The sequence below is a fragment of the Orycteropus afer genome, unplaced genomic scaffold (genome assembly GCF_000298275.1).
Source record: "Orycteropus afer afer isolate SDZICR_OR568_19922 unplaced genomic scaffold, OryAfe1.0 scaffold00124, whole genome shotgun sequence".
Lineage (NCBI taxonomy): Eukaryota > Metazoa > Chordata > Mammalia > Tubulidentata > Orycteropodidae > Orycteropus > Orycteropus afer.
This window is the reverse complement of record NW_006921711.1, coordinates 2,269,560-2,280,396: the sequence shown is the minus strand read 5'-3', so window position 1 is coordinate 2,280,396 and position 10,837 is coordinate 2,269,560. Positions and strand designations below refer to the sequence as shown.

Below are 10,837 nucleotides of genomic sequence, written 5' to 3'. Positions count from 1 at the left end.
AAAAAAAAAAAAAGAGAGAGAGAGAGAGAGAAAGATTAAACAAGAGAGCAAAAAGCGAGGTGGGGTAAAATAGATGCCAACACACATGGCAATCTCCAAGGAACCAGGAAGCAGAAGCTGAAGAGGCAAGGACTGTCCCCCAGAACCCACAGACAGAAAGACTTCATCTTGAGTTGGCACTCTGAATTTGGACTTCTAGCCTCCTAAACTGTGGGAACATAAATTTCTGTTAGTTAAAGCCATCTCTTTTGGTTTCCTCATGCCAGTCTAACAGAAATAACCATAAATGGGTGGTTTTAACAAACAGGAGCTTATTTTCTTATTTCCAAAACCAAACTCACTGTCACCTACTCAAATCCAACTCATAGCTACCCTCATTGAGTTTCCGAGTCTTTACATCTTTATGGAAGTAGATCGCCCCATCTTCCTTCCGTGGAGCAGCTGGTGAGTTTGAACCACTGACCTTCTGGTTAGCAGCCAAATGCCTTATCAACTATTCCAACAGAGCTCCTTTTCTTACAGTTAGAGTCCAAGTTCAAAATGCCAGCTCTAGGGGCTATATAAAAGCCCCTCAACTTTGGGCGTTAGCTCTGCCTCTTGCTCTAGGCTTACTGGAGTTAGGGTGTCCCTTCACTCAGGTAGCTGCTGGCTGCTGAGGTTAACAAGCCCAAGATTGATAAGTAAAAAGGCACAGACCCAATATTACCACACAACACAGCAGGCCACTATTTCAAGTCCAGAGACAGTCCCAAGATCAGCAGACAACACAGCAGGCTGCTAAATGAAGACTCAGATATGCAGGGTGCAAACAAGCAAAAAGCTGCAGAGACCTTTCTCAAAACTTCTCCTTATATATTGAAGCAGACCACATCCCTAAGGCAGCTACTCAGCTGTTCCAGTAGATTCCACCATGGAGTTGATTACCAATCTCATCATGGGGAATAACTACAACCAGCTGCCCAGCTACTCAAAACCAGGCCCGGCCAAGTTGACACACAACATAACTACCACACCATCCATTTGTGGTATTTCTGGGATAGAAGAAGTGGATAACTAAAACTGACCCCTTCCTCATATCACATACAATAATTCATGGCAAATGGACCTGAGACCTAAATTTTGAGCTAAAACTGTAAAATTCTTACAAGAAAATATGAGTTAGTTTTTGTAACCTTGGATTAAGCAATGGCTTCTTAAATGACACTAAAAGCATTAGCAACAAAGAAAAATAGATAAATTGGATTTTATCAAAATTAAAAACTTTTGTATTTCAAAGGACAGCATCACAAAAGTGAAATGAGAGCCACAAAATGGGAGAAAATACTTGCAAATCATGTATCCAGAATATACTCCTACAACAATAATAATAATTAAAAAAAAAATTAAAAATTGGGCAAAGAATTTGAATAGACATTATTCAAAAGAAGACATAAACATGACCAACAAGCACATGAGAAGGTCATTAGCCATCTGAGAAATGAAAATCAAAACCACAAAAAAATAACACTTCACACTCACTAACCAAACACCAAACTCACTGCCATCGAGTTGGATTCAACTTATAGCGACCCCTCCTTGGGTTTCCAAGGCAGTGTCCCTATGAAAGTAGATTGCCTCCCTTTTCCTTCTGAGGAGTGGCTGGTGGGTTTGAACCGCCAGCCTTCTGGTTAGCAGTCAAATGCCTTAGGCACCATGCTAGCAGAGCTCCCTCACACTCACTAGGATGACTATAATCAAAAAGATATAAAAAGTGTTGACGAGGACATGGAAATGTTAGAATGCTCACACATTACTGATAAAATGTAATATGGTACAGCAGCTTTGGAAAATAGTTTGGCAATTCCTCAAAGAGTAAACATAGTTACCATGTGACACAGCAATTCTAATTGCAGGTATAGACCCAAGAAAATTGAAAACATATATCCACACACAAAAAAAAATGTACAACAGTTCACAGCATTAGGTTCATAAAAGCCAAACAGTGGAAAAAACCTAAATGTCCATCAACTGATGAAAGGAGTAAATCTATGCAATGAAATATTATTTGTCTATAAAAAAGAAATAAACATGACCAACTGATACATGCTACAACATAGATGAATCTTGAAAAAATAAAAGTAGCCATTACAGAAGGTCACGTATTATTTGATTCCATTTATATGAAATGTTCAGAATAGACAAATCCATAGAGACAGAAAGTAGATTAGTGGTTGCCACAGGGCTGAGGGTAGAGGAAAGGGGTCATGGGGAGTGACAGCTAATGGGTGTGGGATTTCTTTGTGGAGTGATGAAAAAGTCCTGGAATTAGTGGTGATGATTGTAAAACTCTGTGTACTTTAAAATATACTTTGTACAATTTAAAAAGGTAAATTTTATGGTATGTGAATTACATCTCAATAAAGCTTCTATTTAAAAAAAACTAACAGGAAAATAAACTAAGGGGTCTGTCTGTGCCCCTAGTGAGTCTAGCATGGCAGCCTGCAGCTTCTCAGTTTGGCTGGCATCATGAACTGTAGAAAAGGACCCACAGCTCTTTTTTGGGGGGGTCTTCCTCCCTGACTACCTACGTCAGAGCAGTACCCATCACCTGAACTCCTGTGCACTATAACCACTGTACCACAATAAGAGGTATAACAACAATGGCTAATATTTGTTGTTAATTATCATCTGGCTGCGAACCAGAAGGTTGGTGGTTCAAACACACCAGCTGCTCCATGGAAGGAAGAAGGGGCAATCTACTTCCGAAAAGATTTACCACCTCGGAGACCCAAAGGGGCCAGTTATGAATTGGATCGACCCGATGGCAGTGAATTTTTTTGTTGTTGTTGTTTAATGTGTCAGATAATGTAAACACCACCACATAGGACAAGCCACATCAGATCTCACTTGGGTCATTGTGGTAGTCTTCTACGCATCAATCTCCTTCTTGCTGATACCACCAGCAATCTCCTCTCCAAAGAGCCACAGAGGAATTTTTAGTGGCTCAGCGTGTAGTCCTCACAATAGCATCCAAGCCCCATACTTACTTCAGGCCTCAGCTCCCTCACTCTCCTCATTTCACACAGGTAGGACTGCCAGATAAAGCACAGGTCACCTAGTTAAATTTGAATTTCAGATAAGCAAAGGATAATTTTTAGTATAAGTATGTCACAAATAGGAGCTCTGGTAGCGTAGTGCCTAAGGCACTTGACTGCTAATCAGAAGGCTGGTGGTTCAAACCCACCAGCCACTCCTAGGAAGGAAGATGGGACAATCTACTTCCGTAGTGATACTGCCTTGGAAACCCAAGGAGGGGGGTTGCTATGAGTCAGGGCTGACTCGACGGCAAATAACAATAACAACATGTCAAATATTGTATTACCCATTGTGTTACCTGAAATCCAAATTTAGTTTGGATGCCTTGTATTTTTATTTGCTAAATCTGGTAATCCTACAAACCATCCTCTATGTTTGTCCTGAACTACACAAAACACACTGGCTTAGAGCCTCTGAATTTGCTATTCCTTCTGCCTGACTTTCTCTTCCACCAGATATTCACATGCTTCCTTTCAAATTTGAGGTCTTTGTCCATCTACCTCATCACAGAGGTCACTCCTAAACTCCTTAAATGAAAAAGCAACTTCTCCCTGGCAGTCCAATGTCCCTCATCCTGATCACTCACCACCACCTCACATACTATGTGTTTAGTTAATTGTCAGCCTTTGCTTCAGTGTATTGGTAACTCCTTGAGGGCAGAGCTTCTTTTATTCTGTGCTGCATTCCCAGTGCTTAGAACAGGGCCTGGCACAGAGTAAGAAATAAGTTAATATTCATTGAATGAGTATTGAGTGAACACAGAAGTGTTGTGCATGGATTATCTCCTTGAATCTTCAAAACAGCTCTATTAAATAGATACTGCTATCAATCATGCTTCATAGGTGAGAGATCTGAGATGTAGAAAAGCCAGATGACTCCCCCAAAGGCCTGCAGCACCCAGAGGTGGAGCTGGGCCCAAATGGGGAGCCAGATCCCAGAGGCCACACTCCGACCCACCTCACTGCACCAGTTCCTTGTCAGGGGCAGAGGGGCAACTCGGAGCTAAGGTAGCTGGGGTTTCTGCCCCCCTCCCATTTCAATTATTCTGGTTTAGACTGAGGAAGGAGCCCACATCTGAGTGCTTATATTTGCGTCAGACACCATAATCCTGGAATTCAATTACACCACTTGATCTGCTTTACAACAAAAGAAGTGTTTCAAGTAACCATTTAAGCCTCCATGTAATGGAGAAGTCTGTGTGGGTGTTTATACTCACTTTCATTTCTTCCTGAACATCAGGATTGTAGAAATTCAAATCAGGTTGCTCTTTCATAAATTGGTGAAAGTAACATTGCTTTCGCACCTCATCAAAGTGCCAACTGGAGTTTCCATATACACTTAACTAGCAAAGAAAGAAAACAAGAGTATCAGTCACTTGTCCACTAAGAAAGGATGACTATCCCTGGCCCCAGGCAGGCATAAATCCTGAGTTTTCCTTCTAAATTAACTCCCTAAGATGCCACCCACTGGCCTAATGCCCCACGAATGTGGTGGTGATATATTTACACAGTAGATTTTGTTCATAACAATCAAAAACAATGCTTTCAAATTCAGGACAAGGCCAATTTAACAAGCACATATTTCTAACATGTTTTCTTGAACTTTCTGCCGGGCATAGACTCCTGTTTGTAAAGAAAAGAAAATGATGGTCAGTTTGGGAGAAAGACACATTCTGTTGGTCTTAAAACTTGACTCCAAAGAGACTAAATATTTCAACTGTATCTTCAGAATTTGCTTACAATAACTAACTTTAAAATGCTATTAGTTCTCAGGAATTTAAAAAAAAAAAAAAAACTCTAGGAACTTCAAGCACTGGTGCATATAGTAGTAGAACAAAAGTAAAAACCTCTACCCTCAGGCCTGAGGATTGCTTCTCTGCAGTGTCTGACACTTGCTGAGTTTCTTCTAGAAATGCTCTCACACTCTGTTCCATGACATAGCTCTTCCAGTTGTCCTCCTATGCCTGCTGGCCACTCCTTCTCAATCTCCTCTGCAGTTCCTTCCTTGTGAGAGACTCCATGTTAGACCTTTTCTTTCATGCTAAACAGAGTATATCTGGGCAGCATTTTTAAACTGGGGGGTTTTGTACAAATCTTTTTTTTTTTTTTTCAGTTGGAAGACATGATCACACTGGATCCATATTTCTACATGGCAACAACTGACTGAAGCTGAGGAGTAACTGGTGCCTTTAGAGGAAACACACCTGCACCCACTCACCGCATGCCCCACCTGGACCCAAACCAGGGTAGTTACAGTACATACAACCAACAAAGGACTGTTGTTGTTGTTTTTTGCCGTCGAGTCGGCCCCAACTCATAGCGACCCCTCCTTGGGTTTCCAAGGCAGTATCACTACAGAAGTAGGATTGCCCAACCTTCCTTCCGAGGAGTGGCTGGTGGGTTTGAACCTCCAGCCTTCTGGTTAGCAGTCAAGTGCCTTAGGCACTATGCTACCAGAGCTCCTAACCAAGGACTAGTACCCAGAATACAAAAGTAATTTCAAAGGGATTCAAAAGAATCCAAAAGAAAATTAAGGAGAGAACCATAAACAGATGTTTCACAGAAATGGGAGCAAAAGCAAATAAATGTATGAAAAGATATTCAACTTCATTAGTAATTAGATAAAGGTAAAATCAAGGCCTCACTGTGATACCATATCATACTCACTTGAAAGACAAAAAGGGAAAACCAGGAATTAAAGAGAATATAATTTTTTATACTGCTGGAGGGGTATAAATTGGTACAACCACTTTGAAAATCAATTTGGCATTATCTTGTAGAGTTGAACAGGATTATCCTGTACCTAGCTATTTCATAACTAGTTATTTACCTTATAGAAGCTTTTGTACAGGTGTCCCATGATATAGATTAATAGCAGAGTATTCATAATAGCATTGTTAACCCACTGCCATGGAGTTAATTCTGACTCATAGTGATCCTATGGGACACAGTAGAATTGCCCTCCAAGGTTTCCAAGTATGTAAATCTTTACAGAAGCTGATTGCCTCATCTTTCTCCCATGGAGCAGCTAGTGGGTTCAAGTGACTGACCTTTTGGTTAGCAGCCAAATGCTCTAACCACTACACCATCAGAGCTCCTATGGCATTGTTAGTAGTAGTAAAAAACTTGAAAGAGCCCATCAACTAAAGAATGGATAAATAAGTCACACAATGAAATATTATACAACAGTGAAAATGTATGAACTACAGCTATCTGAAACTACATGAATGAATCCTAAAAACAGTGAAAAAAAGCTCATTATAGAAGACTGCATGTAGCATGACACTTCTCATAGAAACTTCAAAGCAGGGGAAACTACGTACTAAATTTTTAAAATATGCATAGCCTATATGGTATAAATCAAACAAAAGCAAAGACTTGGAAAGAAACAATTCTAGGTAATAGAGAAGATATGGAGAGGAGCATGGGAGGAGCTCCAGGTGGTTTCAACAGTGTTGGTGATGTTCACATTCTTAATCTGGGGATGGGTTCATTGGTGTTCACAATATTATTCTTTCTTAGCTTAGATATACATTACATATATATATGTGTATATATATATATATACACATATATATATGTATATATATATATGGACATATATATATATATATGTCCATATATATATGTGTGTGTATATATATATATACATATCTTCCATACAGCAGTTCACACACACTTTGTCTCACAACATTGACTGTAATCTCCCACAATGCAACAGCTCTCCTCCCACTTCCTCCCCATAGCTACCTCTTCTCTGTGTCCTTCCCTCCCATGCACTCCTGCCCCCCAAGCTGTCTTCCTATGTATACAAAGCCCTTCTATTCTCCCATGATTGATCTCTCCAAGGAGTGTATCTATTGTTGTTGTTATGTGCCATGGAGTCAGACCCAACTCATAGCGACCCCTCCTTGGGTTTCTGAGGCAGTATCACTACGGAAGTAGATTGCCCCATCTTCCTTCCGCGGAGCGGCTGGTGGGTTTGAACCGCCAGCCTTCTGATTAGCAGTCAAGTCCCTTAGGCACTACGCTACCAGAGCTCCTAGGAGTGTATCTACCTAATGTAGATGTTCAGTTCATATGCCTGTCTTTTGTTTGGCTGGAAGCCATGGGAGTGGGTTCAATTCCAGACCTGAAGGGCAGCTAGGAGCCATAGTCTCAGGGGTTCCACCAGGCTCTATCAGACCAGCAAACCTGGTCCCCCCCCCTTTTTTTATGATTTTGAGTTTTGTTCCACATTGTTCTCCCACTCTAGCCAAGATCTCCTACATAGATCCCCCTCCAAGTGGTTGACAGTGGTAGCTGGGCCCCATCTAGTTCTCCTGGTCTCATAGTCATAGGCTGAGGACCGCATGGTGTGCCAGTCCCTTGGACTAATTGTTTCCATGTGTCCCTGGTTTTCTTCATTCTTCTTTGCTCTGGATGAGGAGAGACCCATCATTGCATCTAGATGGCTGCCTGCAAGCTTTTAAGATCCCAATCACTACTCACCAAAGTAAGAGGTGGAACATTGTTTTTGTGTAGTGTGTTATGCCAATTGAGTATGATCATTACATATATTTTTAAACTGCTTTATTGAGAAATAATTGACATACAACAAACTGCACATAAAGTGTAGAATTTGGTCACTTTGGGCATATGTATACCTTTGTGAAACCATTACCACAATCAAGATAGTAAACGTATCTGTCACCCCCAAAAGTGTTTTTGTGCCCCTTCACAATCCTCCCTCTCCCCTCTTCCCATGCCCCTCTCATCCCTGAACATCCCAGCCTCTCATCACTAGAGATTTGCTTGCATTGCTAGAATTTCATGCCAATGGAATCGGACAATGTGTACCCTCTTTTGTCTGGCTTCTTTCCTTCTGCAAAATTATTTTGAAATTCATCCATCCTATTGTGTATATCAAGAGCTCTGGTAGCATAGTGCCTAAGGCACTTGACTGCTAACCAGAAGGATGGTGGTTCAAACCCACCAGCCACTCCTTGGACGGAAGGTTGGGCAATCAATCCTACTTCTGTAGTGATACTACCTCAGAAACCCAAGGAGGGGTCGCTATGAGTTGGGGCCGACTCTACAGCACATAACAACAACAACAACATTGTGTATATCAATAGTCCATTCATTTCTATTGCTGAGTAGTATTCTATTGTATGGTTATCTCACAAGATGTTGATCCATTTTTCATATACTACCTGTACTTTTGTATTGATCAAATATTACATTTAAAAAAACAACTTTGCTACAGCCACAAACATGGAAAGATGGACAAACTGTATACCAAGAGAGACAGCCACTACAGTCAAAGAAGCAAGAAATGATAAGATTTGAAGTATGGATGACAACTGTGAAGAGCAGACTATGAAATTGGGCTGACTAGGGCTCTTAGCCCTTTCATCATTGATTAGCTGTGTGACTTTGCGCAAGGTACTTAATGTTTCTATGCCTCAGTCTGCTCAACCGTAAAACCGAGATTAAAACCTAACCAAGTTAGCACAGAGCCTGGCACACAGTAAGCAGTTAATAAATGTTTGTTATTATCATTACTACTATAGTAATATATAGTATATAGTAGACTGGAGGAAAAAAAAATCAGTAAAACTACCAAGGACTTGGTAATGGCTTGTTTGCCTGGCTGGGATACAGGTGGTTAGAGGGAGAAGATCACATTTTGAAATGTATTGACTTGGAGTATCCTTGGGGCATCTGAAAAGGAGCTCTGGTAGCATAGTGCCTAAGGCATTTGACTGCTAACCAGAAGGTTGATGGTTCAAACCTAACCGCCACTCTGGGGAAGGAAGACTGGGCAATCTACTTCCATGAAGACTTACCACTTGAGAAACCCAAAGGGGGTCACTGTGAGTCAGAATCAACTCAATGGCAGTGAGTTTGGTTTGGTTTGGGTCATCTAAAAAGAGCTCTGGTGGTGTAGTAGTTTAGGCATTTGACTACTAACCAAAAGGTCAGTGGTTTGAACGCACCAGCCACTCCATGGAAGAAAGATAAAGCGGTCTACTTCTGTAAAGATTTATAGCCTTGGAAACCCAATGGGTGTCGTTATGAGTCAGAATCAACTCGATGGCAGTGAGGTTGGTTGTTTTTTTTTTTTTTTTGGGGGGGGGGGGCATCTAAAAGTTGATGCCCAGAACTCAGGATGTTTAAATGTTTGTGGAGAAGGTCAAGAAAAAAGGAAGCACTGGAGTTGGGAGAGATGATCCAGCATAAAAGGCTACGCAGAAATCAGGAGGGTACATGAAGGAGAGCAGGTGGAAGACTGGCCTGGGTAGGAGGTGTCAGATCAAACACAGGATACCCAGTTAAATCTAAATTTCAGATAAAAAAGAAATAATTTTTTTAGTAAAAGTGTGATCCATGCAATATTTTATACTAAAACTTACTCAATGTTTACCTAAAATTCAGATTTAACTGGGCATCCTGAATTTTTATGTGCTAACTCTGGCAACTCTAGAGAGAAAGGATGAGGGGTCTGTTGTAAAAGAAGTGAGTAGGAAGAAGGGAAGCAAGGAGGCAGGTAGATTTGATGGTTTCTATTCTAAGGCATTTGACTGCTAACTAGAAGGCTGGCAGTTCAAACACACCAGCCACTCCTCGGAAGGAGGTGGGCAATCTACTTCCGTAGAAATACACCTCAGAAACCCAAGGAGGGTTTGCTACGAGTCTGATCTGATTTGATTTGATGGCAGTGAGTTTGGTTTGGGTTTTTTGGATTCTCTCTGTGAAGTAAAACTTGATAGTGAACATGATAAGACTGGGGAGGGAGCAGGTAGGAAGTTTGGAGAAAAGAAAAGAGAGAAGTTGGATTTAGTAAAATTTCCAAGAAGAATAAAGGGCTAAGTCCAGGTGGGGACAATGTGTGGTGTCTCTAGACCAGGGCTTTGAACTGGTTCAGTCTGGTTAGACCACTGCTGAGAACTTCCATTTCTAACCCAGATATACTGAGTCAGAATCTATATTTGAACAAGATCCCTAGGTGATTCTCATAGATCCCTATGTATTCTTCTTTTTTTTTTTTCCCCTCCAACTTTTGTTTTAATGGGTCTCAAAATCCTGTGACAAATTTTTGGTCAAGTTGTTTCCATTTAAAAAGTAGTGATTTTAAAAACTAATAACTTAAAACTGCCACACAAAAAACAAATGGTCCACAAAACATTCCTCTCCTTCTGAAGGTTTTACAATGCATTGTTATCATTAACCAGTCTTTTGCTATTAAACTTAAATGGCCAATTAAAACAATCAGTGTGAGACCCTTCTTCCACCACTGATAGATACTGGAGTGGCAGGTGTTATGGATAATATTCATTTAGCCTTCTGAGCCTTCTGAGCAGACTTGGTGACCTTGACAGCTCCGGCAGCCTTTTTGTCCACTGCCTTGATGACACCTACAGCAACTGTCTGCCTCATATCGCGAACAGCAAAACGACCCAGAGAGGATAGTCAGAGAAGCTCTCAACACACATGGGTTTCCCAGGAACCATGTCTACGATGGCAGCATCACCAGACTTCAAGAATTTGGGGCCATCGTCTAGCTTCTTACCAGAACGGGGATCAATCTTCTCTTTGAGCTCAGCAAATTTGCAAGCAATGTGAGCGTGTAACAATCCAGCACAGGTGCATAGCCAGCACTGATTTGGCCTGGATGATTCAGGATGATCACCTGAGCAGTGAATCCAGCTGCTTCCAATGGTGGGTCATTTTTGCTGTCACCAGCCACATTGCCACAACACATATCTTTTTTTTTTTTT

The 10,837-nt window shown here is 41.1% G+C and overlaps 1 protein-coding gene across 1 annotated transcript in view; it reads right to left on the bottom strand.

Annotated features, from left to right (window-relative positions):
• Nucleotides 1–10,837, bottom strand: part of SLC3A1 (solute carrier family 3 member 1) — an 88,421-nt gene that overhangs the window by 63,352 nt on the left and 14,232 nt on the right. The window contains exon 4 of the mRNA XM_007944384.1: nt 4,292–4,417. Within this exon, the coding sequence (XP_007942575.1) occupies nt 4,292–4,417 (126 nt within the window). The remainder of the gene's footprint in view (nt 1–4,291; nt 4,418–10,837) is intronic.